Source organism: Dama dama, chromosome 12 (genome assembly GCF_033118175.1).
Source record: "Dama dama isolate Ldn47 chromosome 12, ASM3311817v1, whole genome shotgun sequence".
Taxonomy (NCBI): Eukaryota; Metazoa; Chordata; class Mammalia; order Artiodactyla; family Cervidae; genus Dama; species Dama dama.
Window position 1 is genome coordinate 82,410,069 of NC_083692.1, and position 19,233 is coordinate 82,429,301.

The 19,233-nt window shown below is 48.9% G+C and overlaps 1 protein-coding gene across 2 annotated transcripts in view; it reads left to right on the top strand.

Annotated features, from left to right (window-relative positions):
* The window catches only part of HEXA (hexosaminidase subunit alpha), a 31,338-nt gene extending 13,368 nt beyond the window's left edge, over positions 1 to 17,970 (top strand). Inside the window, exons 1-14 of one of the 2 annotated variants that reach the window (XM_061157927.1) lie at positions 1,098 to 1,168; positions 6,959 to 7,051; positions 8,051 to 8,116; positions 9,776 to 9,822; positions 10,332 to 10,442; positions 11,289 to 11,390; positions 12,204 to 12,336; positions 12,911 to 13,091; positions 13,998 to 14,084; positions 14,331 to 14,403; positions 15,052 to 15,235; positions 15,389 to 15,479; positions 16,404 to 16,508; positions 17,546 to 17,970. In XM_061157927.1, coding sequence (XP_061013910.1) covers positions 6,991 to 7,051; positions 8,051 to 8,116; positions 9,776 to 9,822; positions 10,332 to 10,442; positions 11,289 to 11,390; positions 12,204 to 12,336; positions 12,911 to 13,091; positions 13,998 to 14,084; positions 14,331 to 14,403; positions 15,052 to 15,235; positions 15,389 to 15,479; positions 16,404 to 16,508; positions 17,546 to 17,609 — 1,305 coding nt within the window. In that variant the 5' untranslated portion in view covers positions 1,098 to 1,168; positions 6,959 to 6,990 and the 3' untranslated portion in view covers positions 17,610 to 17,970. Of the gene's footprint in view, positions 1 to 1,097; positions 1,169 to 6,958; positions 7,052 to 8,050; positions 8,117 to 9,775; positions 9,823 to 10,331; positions 10,443 to 11,288; positions 11,391 to 12,203; positions 12,337 to 12,910; positions 13,092 to 13,997; positions 14,085 to 14,330; positions 14,404 to 15,051; positions 15,236 to 15,388; positions 15,480 to 16,403; positions 16,509 to 17,545 lie in introns of those variants that run through there. The other variant, XM_061157926.1, reaches the window with a different exon arrangement.
* The last annotated feature ends 1,263 nt before the right edge of the window (positions 17,971 to 19,233 follow it).

The following is a 19,233-nucleotide window of genomic DNA, read 5'->3' on the forward strand; positions in this document are numbered from 1 at the left end:
ATCTACTGTAGCCTTAATCACACTGTTTTGTAACTGTTGTTTGTATCTGTCTCTCCCACTAGACTGTGAGCTCCTCAAGGGCAGGGACCAGGGCTTGTTTTTCCTTCTAACCATCCCAGTACCTAGCACAGGTCCTGATGCACAGTAAGTGCTCCGTGTATCCTTGTTGGAATGAGTGAGAAATGAATGATTGCAAGGGCTCTCATTAGGTCAAGTGTGGGGAGAGGACACGTGGATGCCATGTATGTAAAAGTGGGAGGGAGAGGGAGAACCAGCGCGGCCCCATCAAGGAGAGCGCGGGACTGCTGCTGAGCAGGGTAGACTTGAATGAGTGGGATGTGCCAGAGACGGGGTTGACTTCCCTAGTTTTCACTCCAGAAGCCAAAACACATGCCACTTTATTACCAAAGCGAGTGGCATTTCTTCATGCTGCTAAGATTCTGTGAATTAAACACATTGCTGTGATGGAAATGTTTTGATTCAGGGAGGAGCAGTGTGGGTCGAGGGACAGGCTATTATGCACTGAGGTAAAGACATGGGTTCCAGATATCTGTTGCAGGAAGGAGTACTGCCTTCCAGAGAAGTAGAAAGACCCAAATCTTTGGATTTGTGGACCTAAGAGTCTTCAGAGCAGTGTCTGAAAAGGTACTTTCTGGGTGTCTGGGTGTCTTATTGCTATTCACCACCTGAATTCCACTTCCTAAATGGCGCTAGTGGTAAAGAACCCGCCTGCCAATGCAGGAGACATAAGAGACACAGGTTCAGTCCCTGGATTGGGAAGATCTGGAGAAGGGAATGGCAACCCACTCCAGTATTCTTACCTGGAGCATCCCATGGACAGAAGAGCCTGGGGGGCTACAGTCCATAGGGTTGCAAAGAGTCAGACACAACTGAGCATACACAGCATGGCAACCGAATCTTAGATCTTCAGAAATGCTAGGTTTGGGTGTATAAAAGTAATCTCTATATTAACTGTTTGCCATTTATACCTGATTATTGTGTAGCACAATCATTATGCATATATAGAATTAAATATGCATTTAAAAAATTCTAGCATCATTCATTTTTTCTTTTCAGCAAACATTTATTGAATGACTACCGTGTGTCAGGCACTGGGAATACAAAGACACTGAGATTGGTCCCTGCTGTTGAGGAACTCACAGCCTTGGTGAGGAGACAGACAAATAAACAGCATATATTAAGATACCTGTTATGAAAAATGTATGTATATGTTGCTTCATGATCACATAGGAAGGTCTGCTAGGAAAGGGGAGGGGACTGACAAAGTTTTACAGAAGGAAAACCAGAGCTGTTTCTTAATCAGGTGAGATATGGAGGCAATGCAAAGTTTGTTTCAATTGGAGGAAGCGATACTGCAAAGAAAAAGAGTGAGAAAATATAGCACTTCCAGGGTTCTGTAAAGAGTTCATTGTGCTCCTGGGAGAGTTCCCAAACAGGAGCAGAGAAAGACAAGTTTGTATAACCATTCAGCAAATTCTGCACTTTATCCTGAAAGCTGTGGGGAACCACTGTAGGATTTTGAACTGAGATTGTCATAAGCTAACTTTCATATTAAAAGATCACAAAGGATAGTCGATTGACATGGTATATAAATGGAGGCAGGGAGAGCAACTTGGAAGATTTTTTTATAATCTAGGTGAAAATTCACAAGAGGCTGAATTAAGGCATTAACCCAATGGGAGTGGGAAGATGGTGATGAGGTCAAGAGCCACTATCAACTTTGTAGTTACAACAGTTAGATCTTTCTTTTATTATTATTTGGCTGCACTGGGTCCTCTTTGCAGCACTTGGGCTTCTCTAGTTGTGGTGTGCAGGCTCTAGAACATGTGGGCTCAATAGTTGTGGTACATGGGCTTAGTTGCAGTATATGGAATCGTAGTTTCCCAACCAGGGATTGAATGCGGGCCCCTTACAATGGGAATGTGGAATCTTATCCACTGGACCACCAGGGTCCCTCTTATTAGTCTATATAATCTTAGTGCTTGGGCTTCCCTAGGGGCTTAGTGGTAAAGAATCCACCTGCCAGTGCAGGAGTTTGATTCCTGGGTCAGGAAGATCCCCTGGAGAAAGAATTGGCAACACATTCCAGTATTCTTGCCTGGGAAATCCCATGGACAGAGGAGCCTGGTGGGCTATGGTCTGTGGGGTCACAAAAGAGTCGGACATGACTGAGCAACTAAACAACAACAGATCTTAGTGCTTAGCACGAGATTTGCCACATACTAGACAATCAATAAGTATATGTGAATGGTCTTTTGATTTGCTCAGAAAGATAGGAGGAGGAGGAGGAGGTTTCTGGTTTGGGTGATTCGATAGATGGTGCTATTATCAAATTGTGAGAGAAGGTTAGCCAGGAAGATTAATATAGAGTTAGTTCAATTCTGTGTTTAAGTTTTGAAGTGCTTTTGAGACACTTGAGTGGAGGTGTATGAGTCTAGAGCTCCAGAAGGAAAGGTAGATTTGAGAATCATCAGTCACCCTGGGAGTGGAAGACATTGTCCTGAGAGAGTGTAAAATGAGGAGAAAAAGAGAAGTCTGTAAGCCTGGGGACACTGACATGTAGGGGAGGATGAAGGAAAAGGAGAACAAGGAAGCATATTCAAGGCCTTAGAAGGAAAACCAAGACAGAAAGCGTCCCTTAAGCTAAGGGAGTTTAGTTTCAAGAAGGTCAGGGCTGTCTGATGCTGCCTAGAGGGCCGGAAGTGAGTGTCAGTAGAATGTTGCATCTCTAAAGCAGGGGTTTTGTCTGGTTTGATTGCTCTTGTATCCCCAGCACTTAGGACAGCCTGGCACATAGTAAGTGTTCAGTAAATTAACTGATGAATGAATGAATGAACTGAAAAAATCCCTTGCATTTAGTTGCAGAACCACAGGTCCTTGGTGAAGGTATTTTCCCAGGACTGATGGTGAAGGAAGCTAGATTATAGTGGACTGAGGAGCTGAGAGGATGTCAAAAAGTGGCTACAAAGAGAGGACTGTGCATGCATCTCCTCTTATGTGCCGGGCACTGAGTTAAGCACTTTACATGCATTAACTCATTTAACCTCAACAGCCCAACAGGCTAGATACTGTTATGGTCATCAGATGAGGAACCTGCAGCTCAGAGGGAAAAATAACTTGCTCAGGGTCCCACAGATAGAAAGTGTCAGCCAAGATTTGAACCCAGATCTGTCTGACTTTGAAATTTAGCACTGAACCGCTCAGCCTACATTTCCTATAGACTTTCTTTGTGACCCGAAGGAGAGAGAAAGAGAGACTCTTTGGGATGAGTTGAGATCAGGAAAACGTGCAAATATTTTAATGCTGATGGGAGAGAATCGCAAAAAGAAATAATTTGAAGACCTGGGGGAAAAGGGAACTAATTTATACAAGAGGAATCTGGGGAGAGTTGCAGACCACAGGTAAAAGGAAGCCCCTTCCACTGAGGTAGGAAGAGGAGAAGACCAGGTGTGTGTTGCAGGTATTTTTGTCAGGGAGGAGAGGGGAAGGTGGAGGTGGGCAGAGTTCCCTTCTGGTTTTCTGCTGAGATTAAAGCAAGTGGTAATCCAGTTATGGACTTGAAGAAATGGTACACGTCTGAAATAGCTGTTGCAGAGACTAGGAAAAAGCAGTGGTGGTAGTGATTTTCAGAACGGCATCAAGGGCCCAGGCAAGATGAGAGACCAGGATTAGGTGCACCAAAGGCAGATGTTCGATTGATCCAGGTTGAGGGTTTTGCCCCCTGCATGCAACAGAAGGAAGGGATGGACTGTTGAGAGTGTTGGCTTGATGGTGTTGGAGGTGCCCGCATCTTGGGCAACAGGAAGGAAGTGAAGACGGCAGAGGATGGAGAACAGAAACGAAACGGAAGGGTCATAGTACTGGAACCCGCAAAAGTGCAAACAGTGGGATTTGGGTGGTAAAATGGTCTCAGGTTTCCCTGTTCTCAAGAGTTCCACCTCCAGACCTGACCTGTGATGAATAAGGCAAAATTGTGCTAAAAAGAGAGTGATAAGGAGAGAAAATTAACAGTGGCTATCCTGTCAGAGAAGGAGAGGGGTGCTGAAGATAACTTTTTTTCTATAAACACTTCTGGGCTGTTTGCCCTTTTTTTCCTTTTCTATTTTGGCTGCACCAGGTGGCATGTGGGATCTCACTTCCCCAACCAGGGATCAAGTCTGCGTCCCTTGCATTGGAAGCATGGATTCTTAATCACTGGACTGCCAAGGAAGTCCTTGAACTTTTTTAACTTCTAAAAAAAAAAAATACAGAGTTTTCATTGAACCTGGGAAAGAGCAGGCTTCTGTGAAAGCAGGGGGATGAGGGAGCAGTGGTCTGGAAGGGGACCCCGGGCTGTGTGGTTAGTCTGTGGAATCATGAGGTGTTGGCTCTGAGGAGGAGCAGCCAGTAAACAATGGTCCCACCCTGCCATTGTTTAACCTGGGAGGAAGTGGGAGCCACAAGACTCCCTCAGCTTGGCAGCAGCAAAACCGAGCCAGAACTAACCCCTCCTGATCTCCCAGCTCAGTGCTCTGTTTTCCATGCTGCTTCCTGAGCCCTGGAGGCTTCAGAATTTCCTGCTGTCCTGCCCAGGCCCATTGCAAGGGTGCCCGTGCAATTGCTGGTGAGCCGGCTGTTTGCCAGACCCTGCTTCCCACACCTCAGTCCCTCCCAGTGCAGGGGCTGTGGGTGTGTGTAGAGGCAGCTTGCCTGTTCCCTGCCTATTTCCTGTTCTCTTCAGAATAGTGACTTGGAGGCGGAAACTACAATGATGGTCTCTATTTACATCCGTTTAAATGACCCAGCGTCCCTCCTGTTTTGCCAGCTCTCCCGTCACCGCCTACTCCGGTCCTTCCTCCTCAGAGCTTGTTTAAGCAGCAGCCATGACTCTGTGTCTTTTTAATCAGCCCAGGCCCATATGAGTCACTGAGAGCACTTACGACAGGGCTTCTTCACCATGAGATGGGTGGCCGGGGGTGGAGAGATGAGCCCCTAAATGAGGGACCTTGTTCTAGGGGAAAAGTCCTTTCATTTTTGTCAGATCCTCAAAGGAGTCTGTGACTTTTCCCCTCTTAAAAGACCAAGGATTTAGAGAATGAAGTGCAGGCGTGTTTTAGAAAAACCAAAATATGATAACAGCAATTACATGTTCCCTTGTCTTCTCCGTAGGAGTTCAGATAAGCCTGGTGTTTGTGCAGCCTCTCTCATCATCAGGATGGTGACTGTGGCAGTTGCATAAGGGAGCTGAGATTTCTCTGTTTGGTAGACTGAAGTCCAGAAGGTTAAGATGATAGCTTAGGACTCTTGCCCTCTTTGGCATGCCTGGCCTGGGTAGGTGTGCAAATGAACTCTCCACACACTGATACTGGGACTCTGTGATGTGTAGGGTCTGGTGGGGACCAGGGGACGAGGGATGAGGCGGTAGTGTAAGGAGGGATATTATAGTTCTCTTCATGCCTGCCTCTCAGTGAGGCCCTCCTTGGTCTTTGGGATTTGCACATTCTGTGTTGAGTGCGCTCTCTGCCCTGACAGTCTGGTTGTCCTCTGTTGTGGGCATGAGTTTTCAGGGTTTAGAATGGAGCTGTGAGTTGGCCTGTTCTAGAATAACCTCAAATTCTCTTCTGCCTCCAGGGTATGAGCAGGTGTTAGTGTGGGGCGACAGGGTATTTACCGGCAGGGGAAAGAATGTGTTTGCTCTTGATAGGAAAGGATCCCCAGTTGACTTGCTTCTTGGCCAGCCTGAAAGCCAAGAGGCAGCCTTGTGGTATAGTGAGCAGGAGATTAAGCAGGCTTCCTTTTGGTCCAAGGCTCCTGAGTTCCTTCTGCCTACAGATGGATAATGTTTGGGATTCCAATGTGGTTCTGAATCCTCTCTCCCTGCACTGTGCCAGACCATTCTACCCCTGACTTTGCAGTTTCATAGGAAGTCACGGGTGTCATGGTGGCAACGGGGACAAATGTGGCTCCAGAAACAGAATAGAGGGAGTTCACCGAGGTTCATGCTTGGGGCGCGGTACAATCAGTACCACCCTGAAGGTCATGGACAAGAACCAGTGGGAGGATGGGAAGAGACCATCCATTGTATTTTGGTTTGGTGCTTTTTTTTTTCCTGTGTAGACTGGGATCTGTTGAACTATATTAGATAGTATGTTGTCTCCAACTGGTGGCTTTCCACTGTTGGGCAGAAGTCTGCCTTGGACAGAGAACCTGTTTGGGAAGAGGAAGGAAGGAAACAGGATGGTCTGGTGGCCACGTACCTTTGCTGGAGCACCAGCTAGGCCATCGGAGGCCTCCTCTGCACAGCAGACCCTCCTATCACCTAGTTCATTTGCTCACATCAGCTCCTAACCTGTTACAAAGCTGGATGCCTTCATCTGGAGCCCTCCAGAACAGTGCTCCTTCAGGTGCCAGTCTGCAGTGAGATGAGAAGCATATTCACCAGAATGTAAAACTGTTCCCTTCATCAAGAAAACCTTGTTACAAGAAACTGTTAGCACTAAACTGTGTTTGCTCGGACATAACTGACTTACACTCTGGAGTCATATAAGCTTCCTGTCTGGTGACCAACCAGTAACACCACTGGCACATCAGCTAATCTGCAGATCACACTTTGACTAGCAATACTTCAGAGCCACCTCTAGTTCAGAAGCAGTTGTTGAGGTCTTGGAACCTCTCCAAGCCAGAAACAGAGAGCCCTGGTTGCAAGGAGCTGCTGGCAGGTCCATCATGCAAGGGCCAGGGTGGGTGACTGCGGGGAGGGGAACACAACCCAAGAGACAAGTCAAACAGGTAACTAGGTGGCACCTGTGCCAAGGGCAGCTGTCCGCCCCCCTTTCTCTCTTACCACAGACACAAACTGAAAGAACTAGAGTTGGGGACCCTCCTGTAGGGCCTTGGTTTTGCCTGGTGTTTCTGGCGGTGAGTCAGCCACACTGAGTTTATTACCCTGTCCTTGCAGAAAAACGGCATACGTCAGAGAAGAATTCATTGATGGTCCTCGTCGTCACTCCCGGATGTGACCAGTTTCCTTCTTTGGGGTCTGTAGAGAACTGTAAGTACCACTTTGGTCCTTGTTCTAGAAGCCAGCACTTGTCTGGAGCTGTAACTCCAGATGGCCTGGCCTCAGTTGCAGATGCTAGGCCTGGAGCCCTCCACGAGGGTGAGGGGCAGGGGTCACCAAGTGCCCAGAGCCATCAAAGGAGAGTTTTTCCTATGCACTCTAACCAGCGCCTGAAGGTTGGCCGCGAACATCACACTGGCTAGTCACTGAGTCCCACAGGACACCTACCTTCTGGACTGAATATAATCCCACTGGCATTTTAGGAACTTATGCGCTTTGTTGGTTTTTCTCTTAGAGACCCTACACTAGAGAGAGAAGGAGTTTTCGGCCACTTGAACTGAGATGAAGCCAAGTCATTCGTCCTGTGGCTGCCCTGAGCAGCAGCATCTGGGGACATCTCAGTGTACAAAGTGAACATTCAGGTCTTGGCTTCTTCCTCACATTGCTGAGGAAGTAGCTAAAGCTTGGAGACAAAGGGAGAGGGGGGTGACTTCAAAGCCTCTGGGAACATTGTAACCTGGACTCACCCCTCCAAGCATCCCTTTCCCCTTTGTCCTTTGACTGAAGCCTGGCCGGAATCCATGTTTCTGGTTGGGAAACGGACCCACAGGGAGGGGGGTGCTTTGCAGAGGATTCCAGGCCAGCCTGCCCCTCCTCACACACCATTTTCCGGAGCCTCAGAGCCACTGGGTGACCACCCTCCCACTCTGGCCCCAGGCCTGAGTATCAGCCCTGCTCCCGCAGGGAATGCTTCCTCTTTGAAAGAAAAAATGTGTTTGTTTGTTGTTGTTTTTTCCCATGGGGATCTTAGTTCCCCGAGCAGAGATCAAACCCACGCCCCCTGCAGTGGGAGCGCAGTCTTAACCACTGGACCACCAGGAAAGTTCCTTATTGTTGATTTTTAATCCAAGGTTTTACAGAGAACATGTGATTCTCTCTAACCTGAGGGTAGAAATCCTTAACCTAACGGAACCATTTCTGTCATTTCAGACACACTGACCATAAATGATGAGCAGTGTCTCCTCCTCTCCGAGACTGTCTGGGGCGCCCTGCGAGGTAACAAGATGGGGCTGATGCTGGGAGAGAGAAGGATGATGTGGGGAGGTGGGCACTGGTGGGGTGAGGGGCAGGACCGGGGGCCAGGCAAATACCCCCCCCCCCATAGGAGCTTGCTTTATGGAGACCAGTTGGAGTATTTCCTCAGCTCCCTGCAGGGAGTGTTCTCCCCACTGTCTCCAGCAGTTGACAGGTGTCATGGCCTGTGCAGCGACAGCCACTCCCCTGGCAGGCACTCTGGGAGTCCCCGCAGGCTGATGGCAGGCACCAGCAGGGGCAGGCGGCTGGGGAGAGGGGCCCACTCTGCCACACACACAGTTTGTTCAGCTCTCACTACAGACACAGGATTGGAAGGGCTCTTTAAAAAGGAAATCTAGATCAAAAGAGACAAATGTCAAAAAAGAGGTAAACAGTGATAAAATGAGGACTTCGCTAGCCAACAGGTGACAGGCCCCTGCCCTTCCTCTTGGTTCACTGAGAAGGTATTTGATTCACTGAGAAGGTATCTGGTCCCCAGACACAGACTTAGCCAAGTACTTCCACCCCTTTTGGTAAGAGCCCTCCCGGTGAATGAGGGAAGTTCTCACTGAACTCCAAACCTTGTGTCAGTTTGTTTTTATTCCCTAGCCCCTTCTGCCCTCCCCTGCATTCTGGAGAAACAGCATGCTGACTCCCCTCTCTGCCCTCTTGTACATTTTGAGTGGGTGCTAACAATTAGTCATGTTAAAGTGGGAGAGTTCTGGGACCCCAAGTGCCAGGCGTCTAGGTCAGGCTGGAAAGAAGCCCAGATGGTACACTGGAAGTTGGCCTCAGGGGAGGTGCTGAATGACCACAAAGGCCTCACAGGTTTTTAAATTCTCAAAATTTAGGATTCTGAGACTCTTTCACAGGGCTTCTGCTGGGTTTGCAGAAGTGAGGGCCTAGCTATTGAGAACATCTAGTGCTCTGGACACAGCATGCTTGCCCTTGGGCCTCACCGGAATCTCAGCATCTGTGTCCAGTCTCCTGGGGCAGTTGCTACCTGCCAGACCTCAGCTCCCTATAGTTGGTTCTCTTCTCAGGGTCTAAAGAGGAAAAGTGGATGTTTCTTTGTCTTTTGGGTCCAGCTGTGGACTCACAAGTTTATGATCTTGTTGAGTTTATGAAACTCAAGTTTATGATCACATTCTCACAATTCAAAGTGAAGAGGCAGCAGGTTGGAGGCCCCTTTTTCTCAGCTTCCTGAGCTCCTGATGAGTATTATCCACTAAACTATTTAACCCCTTGTGAGCTGGCTTGTCCTTTCACATGTCCTTATAGGCCCCAGCTGTTGAGAGCATTTAATGCTCTGGACTCAGCATGCCTGGCCTCTCTTCTTAATATCTTTGTGAATTCAAGTCTTAGGGTTTATAGATAAGAGGCATGTGGGTGAGTGTATTGCTAGGAGGGACACAAAACCCCCTTACACTGCCTACTCCCAAAATAAAAGACAGAGTAAAAATCGATCCTGGCTTCCTACTGTCCCCCTTTTCTAGCTGCTGAGAAGCATGCAGCCTACACTAGGTTTCACTTCACTGTGTGCCCAAGCACTGTGCTCTGCCACATAGGAACATTCCAGATGGTTCTAACTTTTTACCCACCTCCCTAAGTCTTTACATCCACCTCTCTACTTCCCTGTAGGTCTGGAGACATTTAGCCAGCTTATTTGGAGATCTCCTGAGGGCACGGTGAGTGCGGGCCTTCAAAAAGGGCTCCTCTTAAATCTCTGGCATTTGCTTCCAATATTGAGAGTCCTGGAAATACCTTCTTTTGCCTTAAACAGAGTCCTGGTGGCTTAAGATGGTCCCCAAGAGAGTATTCATGGAGATAATGGGTGGAAACTGGTTTGGTAGATTTTGCCAGTTGGGGTATAACTTAGTTCCCCTGAGTCATTATTCAGTAATGACCTTGAGACCACACTGCTTTGAAGAAAATATTGAGTCAGTGAGAATCTGGTACATGTGAGCTGAGTGGTGTGTGGGACAGCTGCATTGCTGTCAGGGGAAAGTTACTCTCTGGAGAGATAAATGCTTATGGTCATTCATTTGGAGGTGTGTGGTATTTGTGGAGATAGTTACCCTGAAGAACAGTCAGCTGGTTGGGTTTTCAGGGATATCAGAAAGCTTTTCTCATCCCCCTCCACCCCACTGGTGAATTGCCTTAGACTCCTGATATGTTCGATGTTTGGTCCACACAGTTCTATGTCAACAAGACGGATATTGAGGACTTCCCTCGCTTCCCTCACCGGGGCTTGTTGCTGGATACGTCTCGCCATTACCTGCCACTGGCTAGCATCCTGGACACTCTGGTACCCAGGCCTTAAGACCTTCTTTGCCCTTAGGATTCTGGGGTGATGGGACAACAAATAGATCCGGTGCCATATTCTTAAAGAGTTACAGAGAGAATTTATGTAGCTTTATGAGTTCCTGGGAAAAATGTAAAAGATGACCTGCTGCAAGATTCAAAAAAAAAAATGAGTGATTTAAATATACCCCACTGGCTACTGAGGACCAATGTCCAGGCCATCTCCAGTGACAGAGAAGGTGGGTTGGGGAATTGGCTTCTCTGACCAAAGGCAGCTATCTTTAGTTAGTATAAAGTCTTAGGAAAGCAATGTTCAAGAGCCTTAGCTGGGGATGATCCTAACTGTCTAGAATTTGATGGGCAGTCTTAGCTGACAGTTACCCATCTGGCTTACATGTCTAACTATTCCTTTGGTGTTCTGATGGAACCAGAGAAGTGGGCACATCCACCAGTCCTGGCATCTGAGATTTGTGACTTACGAGGCTATTAAATTCACAACTGACCTCACAGTTTGGATAAACACTAGTCAGACAACCCAAAACAAGTGGCAAGAGGAAATATTAGTTTCCACAGTTTTGTGGGCCTTCCTGACCCCAAGGTACCACAGAACTGCAGCCCTTCTCCCAGTGTGACTGTAACTCATCCCTCACAGAGGAGATACTGCTTCTGTCAGCCATCTTTGGATGCCAGGCACAACCTGATGGGAAGGCTTGATACAGAGAACCTGTGAGCACTTTAGCAGGAAGCTGGGGCAGGTTGAGCCTGTGAAAGTGTGTGGCGCAGCCTGCCAAGCTTGGGGCCAAAGCTGGAGAAGTTGTGCTGGGTTCACAGTGTATGCTCTGACCTACAGGATGTCATGGCATACAATAAATTCAACGTTTTCCACTGGCATCTGGTTGATGACTCTTCTTTCCCATATGAAAGCTTCACTTTTCCAGATCTCACCAAAAAGGTATGTTTCGATTTTGCCCAAACCCAGTTGATGGCTTGAAGTCTGACTCTGGCCATGGCCCTGCTAGCAAAGGACCTCAGCTCACCTCCTAACCAGCCAGTTTAAGGGACACACTCACATATAGGAGAAGGGCACTGGCTTTGGAGTCAAGAGACCTGAGTTCAAGTCTAAACTGTACCATTAATTTCCTCTGTGACCTTCAGGAGAGAATCTTTCCTGGCCCCATCTTTTTATTTATTCATATTTTGTTAGCTGGGTATAATAACTACCTTATTTATCTCACTGGCATCATGGCATTGAGATAAGACAATGAATGGACAGCTTGTGGGAAATTATGATACAGTTCCTTGATGACGGCACCTGATATCACCAGGCTGTGGGTTGATTTTCTTTTTTAAAAATAATTTTGTTTATTTATTTTTGGCTGTGCTGGTTCTTCATTGCTGCATGGGTTTTCTCTAGTTGTGGCAAGCAGAGGTTACTCTGTGGCTTCTCATTGCAGTGGCTTCTCTTACCGCAGAGCACAGGCTCGAGGCATGCAGGTTTCAGCAGTTGCAGCTCGCAGGCTTCAGAACACGGGTTCAGTAGTTGTGGCACCCAGGCTTAGTTGCTCGGAGGCATATGGGTTCTTCCTGGACCAGGGATCGAACCCGGGTGCCCTGCATTGGCAGGTGGATTCCTATCCACTCCACCACCAGGGAAGCCCTGTGGGCAGATTTTCTGATATCCAGGGGAGCCTGAAGGCATTTTGAATATCCTCTCCTCTGCTAGCCTTCAGGAAATGGGATCTTCAATGTGTTCTGTGCCTTTCAGGGGTCCTACAACCCTGCCACCCACATCTATACAGCACAAGATGTGAAGGAGGTGATTGAATACGCGCGGCTTCGGGGTATCCGGGTGCTGGCAGAGTTTGACACTCCTGGCCACACTCTGTCCTGGGGGCCAGGTAAGAATAATGTCTGCAGTTGGAGGGAGTCCACTGATTCCCTTCAATGGGGAGTTAGTATGTTGACTCTTGGATGTAGCATGCCCTAGCCTTGGTCTCTGGAAGAATATTTTCCGTCAACTCCTTCCACTGGGAATTTAGATAGGCAGAATTTACTTTTGGCGGAAGAGGACACTTCTTACTATTAAAACATGGGCAAATTCTTCTCAGATGTCCTTGCCTGATAATGCCCTTTTTGGTCATTGTGCCCAGAGTGGAAGAAAGATTTTGCCAGTCTGTCTAGATCAGGCTCTCTGCTTTTCTGCTGGCAGGCTATGTGAGGAGAGCAGGCTTTGGGAGCAAGGGTGACCCCAGTGGAAGAATGTGTCAAGGCAGCAGGAGTGTGTGACAGTTGTCTGGGTATGATTCGTGGACATACCTGTATTTCTTTGATTGTCACTAAATGCTCATGTCATTGAGTGCCTGAGTGTTCCTACCTGAGGGAATGTCTACGAACATGATTGTCATCATGTATATGACTATACGTGGGGATTATGTATTTGTGACACTAGTGTCAGATTCTCTATTGCCTTAGGTGTCCCTGGATTATTAACTCCTTGCTACTCTGGGTCTCATCCCTCTGGCACCTTTGGGCCCGTGAATCCGATTCTCAACAATACCTACGAGTTCATGAGCACATTCTTCTTGGAAATCAGTACTGTCTTTCCAGATTTTTATCTGCACCTTGGAGGAGATGAGGTTGATTTCACCTGCTGGTATGAGCCTTATGACCCTCCCATCCTGGCCTGATAGATGGCCTACTCAGAGGAGAGGTTAGCCCTGAAGAAGCTCCCTGTCTCAGGTGCTCCTCAGCTGTCTATCCAGATTGCTCAGATCTTCAGCCTTTCCTCTCTCTACCTACCAAGAGGCCCTACCTGATCTTGGCAAATCCATGGTCTTGTCATAGTCTTGAGATATTGACAGAAAAACCACCTCCAGGCACAGAATTGTCTTGGAAAAATCAGGATAGAGAAAAATAGTCCCTGCTTTTGACAGTTTAAAATAGTCTGGTTGAAGAGGCAGGACACATGAATTTGAGGTTAATATGTGACAGTGTCTAGTTAGTATTAAATTATAAGGTTCCAGCCCTCAGATTTACTTAGCTCAAAAGAGGCTGAGGGGCTTCTTGGAGAAGTGGGAACTAGAGTTGGATCTGGGGAAAGAGTGGAGGAGAGAGAAAAAATGTAGACATTGTGTGGCAAGGGAGCTGCCACAGGTGACAGACACCAATGCTTGTATCCACTTGGAATAAAGAATAAACATTAAGGAAAAAGCAGGATATGCCCAGGGTGTGGGAGGTAAAGAGACGGAAACCAGAATCCAGTGTGCCTGAGACCTCAGAGCCTCATGTCACAGCCCAGAGAGACTGAGACGTATTCTCTTTGGAAGTGAACTTGAAGCTCTTCAGGTCCAAGCTTAGCCTTTCTTGGCCTATTTCAGTGGGCCCCCTTCACTTAGCTTTTTCAGTCATACTTCGCAAAGTTGTGGCCTCCTGATATCCTCAGTTGATTGGTTTTTCAGATGAAAAAAAAAAAAGTTGTGGGAGGCCAGGTGACAAATCCCCAAGCTTTGGGCTTTGAGGATGTCAAAAGGATTAATCTTCATTTTCTCTTGGGATTCAGGAAGTCCAACCCAGATATCCAGGCCTTTATGAAGAAGAAAGGTTTTGGTGATGACTTCAAGAAGCTGGAGTCCTTCTACATCCAGACGTGAGGAAGCAGCGGGAGTGGGCAGTCACCCTCCTTCAGAGTCCTCACTTTCCATAGCAGGCTCAGGCCCTGCTGGACCACTTTCTGGGCCCCAGAGGGTCCTCTGTCCTGTCCTTTCTGGTTGGAGTGGTCGGTTCCCAACTGGTCAGACAGGAATGGGCCCCTAGCCAGGCTCTGCCCCCAGGGCACTGGCACCCATAGCGCAGAGCCTCTCTGAACTGAGGAAACACTCTCTGTACTCTCTAGGCTACTGGACATTGTCTCTGCCTATGGCAAGGGCTACGTGGTGTGGCAGGAGGTGTTTGATAATAAAGTGAAGGTGAGCCTGGGGCAGAGGAGAGGTGCTACCCTCAGGGCCTCCCTCTGCTCTCCCATCCCTTCCCTGCTTCTGCATGGATGCAGAGCTCTGAGCCCCAAGTGTGGGTGTCAGAGCCTCCGTTTGTCTTCCCTCACTATGAACTGATCAAGTTGCTTGTGCTGCCAGGTTACTTGGGATTCCAGAAACTGGCATGATGGGTTGGATTTTTATTCCTGTGTCATAGACTAGGATCTTCTGGGCCTGGGAGCAGGGCCATCTTCTCCTTCATCATTGACTAGTAAGATCCCAGCTTAGTAAGATCTGCAGGAACCTCATCCCACCTTCAGATACATCTGGAGATGCTTGGACCTGACAGTCCCTGATGAGTTTTCTAGGCCCCACTGCTTGCCTCTGTTGGTTCACTGCTGGAGTTACTATCTCAGTGTAGATAGGACAGCTGCAGAGGGGCTAGGGGAGGAGGCAGCACGGAGCTCTCCTAGGGCCTTTGGGGGCCTTGGCCTCTGCACTGGGCTAGAAGCTCAGTGGCTAGGGGTCACAGAGAAATGCTTTGCTGCTGGGGAGCAGAGGGGGCACACACCCCCTTGGCCTGGGCTTCTCGCATGAGACTGTGTCCCGGGAACCTTTATGCCATTTGACCTTTTATGACAGGTGCGGCCAGACACGATCATCCAGGTATGGCGAGAGGAGATACCAGTAAAATATGTGAAGGAAATGGCTCTGGTCACCCGCGCTGGCTTTCGGGCCCTGCTGTCTGCCCCCTGGTACCTGAACCACATAACTTATGGACCTGACTGGAAGGAGATCTACCTGGTGGAGCCCCTGGCATTTGAAGGTAAACAGGGAGCTCTTCTTGCTGCCAAAGCAGCTGGGGGAGACAAGGAGAGCCTGGGTTGGACATTTCAGATCAGCAGATGAAATGGCCTATCTGAGGAGAGGACCACGTTGGGAAGGTGGTTGAGGCCTGTCATTGCTTGTTTTCCTTCAGGTAGCCCTGAGCAGAAGGCCCTGGTGATTGGTGGAGAGGCCTGTATGTGGGGAGAGTATGTGGACAGCACAAACCTGGTCCCCAGGCTCTGGTAAGGGCTTTCTGGGGATATGGAGGGTTGGGCTTGTGGGCATGGGTTCTCCGTCCCAGGCTCAGTCCCGTCCAGCCACCACCGGCCGAGTGCCCTCCTCTCAGGCCTGGGAGAGAAGGGGCCTCGCACTGTTGCTTCTGTTGGTGTGGAACAGTCGTCTCCTGCCTGACTTCTGTATTTGCTCCTTCAGCCCGTCAGGTGTGTCACGTGGAGATTGTTGGGCTTCCCTGGTGGCTCGGTGGTAAAGAATCTGCCTGCAGTGCAGGAAACTTGGCTTCGATCCCTGGGTTAGGAAGATCCCCTGGAGAAGGAAGTGGCAACCCACTCCAGTATTCTTGCCTGGGAAATCCCATGGACAGAGGGGCCTGACAAGCTACAGTCCATGGGGTCACAAAAGAGTTAGACATGACTTGGACGTGACAGCTAAACAAGAACATGGAGATTGTTGTCCCCACTTCACACATAGGGATAAGGAGGCCTGGAGAGCATGTTGAAAGAATTTTGTTTTCAGGATGGCTCAGGATGCAGCCCTGAGACTCACAGTCTCTGTACTAAGACTCCTCTCTGCTGTCTCCTCAGAGTGAGGCTACCCCTCAGCACGCTTGGGGTGGGCTGTGTAGAGTTTACATTTTGAGAACAGCTGCCGCCACCGCCATCAGTAACTGTTCACGATGCCTTTCAGACAGACTCTGGTCCCTATGTCTTCGAGAGAGGAGGAGGGGTCATGATCCCCATTTTACTGAAGACGAAGCTGGGCCCTGGCAGTCCCTGAGGAGTGTTCCAGTGAGCTGTCACTCTGATTAAAGTGTCGATCACATCCCTCAGCCCCGAGCTAGTTTGGGATGCCTAAACAAGAGGCTGTGGGTGTCCAGTGCCCTTGCAAGAGCCCAGAGCCCAAACCTGGTGCCTGTCTCCTTCCCGCAGGCCTAGAGCAGGGGCTGTTGCCGAGAGGCTGTGGAGCAACAAGATGGTGTCCAACCTGGACTTTGCCTTTAAACGTCTGTCACAGTTCCGCTGTGAGCTGCTGAGGTAAGCAGACCACGGGCAGGTCAGGGGCTGAGGACCCCTTCCTGACAGGAGAAGAACACTAATAGTAGCTAACACTTGTGGAAGTGTGCCAAGGGTGGCAAGCCCTGTACTCAGCCCTCTGCCGGCACTGCTTCATTCAGTCTTCACCACGGCCCTACCAGGGGATAGAGTTTTTATCCCCATTTCAGAGGCAGGCAGCTGAGGCACAGAGCAGTTCAGTAACTTGCCCAAAGTTGCTCAGAACCAGGACTTGAACTGCCTTCACTGTGCTCTTATCCACGGCCGTGCTTTTATGGGTTCTCACGACACCCGTGTCCCAGTTGGGATGGGCCTGCGTAAGAGGGTCAGTTCCCCGGTTCATTCATTGACTTGCTTTTGAGACCCTGGGGAAACAGCCTCGTACACAGCAGAGTCCCAGGCTGAGAGCCAGGCATGTGGGATCTAAGCCTCTACTGTTTAATTTACTGAGTGACTTTGAGCGAGTTCCTTACCATCTCTGAGCAGATAACTTATTTGGATAATAAAGGAGGCATGTCTCAAGGTGCTCTAAAGAGACTGGTCAGGTCCTGGAACTAGTGAGGCTGAGATTTCATACCCACATCCTGTGGGTGGGCTGGACAGTGTCTCGGTACCCCCTGCCCCTGACATCTACAGTGTTTTAGAGCCATTAATGGGGGCTCAGTGGGCCAAGAGCACTGGGTACATTGTAGGTGTCCACTTTTTTTCTCAAGAGACTGAGTGATTTGGGGCTGGGGCATAGAAACAGGAAGGTATTCCTCAAGGTTCCAAGGTGTCCCTGTATCAGAATCACTGGGGCACCCGATCCAGATGGCAGATTCTCGCCAACACACAGCCCCACCCCAGCAAGAATCTCTGGAAGAGAGACCCTGAGGAATTTTGGTGTCTAGTGACAGCATGAAATCCACTGAACTGGGGGAAGGGGAGACCGTTGGTTGTGGTGGAAAAGATGTTGCTGGAGCCTAAAACTAACCACCTTGAAGGACTCATGGTACCTGTTTCTTTACGTCCTCTTGCAGGCGTGGTGTCCAGGCCCAGCCCCTCAGCGTAGGCTACTGTGACATGGAGTTTGAACAAACCTGAGCAAGTAGCCCCCGGCACCAAGGAGGATACTGGCCCTAGGAGAGCGGAAGCGGGGCCAGGCTTCCACTGCACCCCGCCCGGGGGATGGAGCCCCTTGCCCGCTGCCCCTGTGCCTAGAGACAAGGGGGCTGGTGCTGGCGCTGGTGTCCAATAAAGAGTGATGTGGCATTTTTCTATAACAAACATGGATTACCTGTGTGGAAACAAATGTGAGTGGCCCTAGGGAAGGGGAACTGCCAGGATTGGCCTTCTGCTCCTAAGGGTGATCGGCTCAGCGGACCCAGCCAGCTTGGGCTCGGTATCTGCCCCTGGAGGGATCTTATAAGTTGAGGGCTGGGAATGAAACTTGTATCCTCTGTGCCGTCTTAGCCTGCCTGAGTTTTGACGCCTCTCCTAGCTCACCAGAGTCCAGACACATACCCCATCCTTAGACTCATCACCTGGACCCCTGAGGCTTCTGTACATGGAACATGACACCGCAGGGGACGAGAGGAGTTCTGGGAAGCGGCAAGGGCCCCAGCCCCAACCAGGTCAGAGAACAGCCCCTCCCCCAGGCATACTCACAGACTTCCCTCCCCTAGAGCTTTTCTTCTGCTTTTAGGTTTCTTGTTACTTCCATTTCATGCAACCATTATTAAATATTGAACACATACCATGATCTTGGCACTGTGGTAGGTGGTTGAATTTGAAGGACTTAGTCCCTAGAGGCCCTGGTCCACTCCCTCCTCCTGCCCATCCAGTAGCATCTTCTCAGAGAACTGCTGGCACAGCTGAGACCATGTGAGGAAAGCCCCTGGAGGACCAAGAGGTGAGTATGCGGCTCTGGAAGAGTCTTTGCACCAGTGACCAGTCTACCATAGAAAGAAATGGCTCATCATGGACCCAGACTGCCCCCTAATGGTGTCATGTTCAGACGTGACGATGCAGCCCAGAGTCTGGGCCAGCAGTGCACAGCAGCTGTTTTAGATGTGGATTTCTTTGACCATTTTAAAGTTCTTTTACCTGGTCCTAGGCTGGAAGGACAATGGAGAGGTCCAGACATTCTTTCAGAAAGCTTCCAATCTAGTGGATACAGAAAGTTGGGGAAGGCAGGCCTGAAAAGGGATCTCAGTAAAATCTGGTCCTTAAATAGCATCCTTCAGTCCCTTGATCATGCTCCTTTGGGGACCTAACTGAATGTGCACCAATCAGGCCTTCTTGCAGGCCCTATTACTATAGGGACATGTTGTGCACCGTCTACCTGAAGAATCCTCTAGAGGAAGCTGAGCCCAGGGCTCTGGCCTGGAGAGAAACAAATTAAGGCTCTACTATCTGCCTACTAAAGGAGCACCCTTACTCTCTATTACCCGGAGAAACATTTGGGGAGTTCCCAGGCAAGGACCCTGTAGAAATGCTGCTATACTTCAAGTGCCCCTTCTTGATCATAATTGGAATATTGCTATTGTTTGGCATAATATGTAATAAAAAGATCAGACACTAAATTTTAGGTCTCAAGTCAATGAAGGAAGTGACCATGAAAATACCTGTACTAAAGCAGTAAGATTCTATGATTTCTTATTTCTCTTGTAAACATTTTCTTTAATGTTGTCATTTTTTTTACAAATTAAAAAAAAAAATCAGTGTT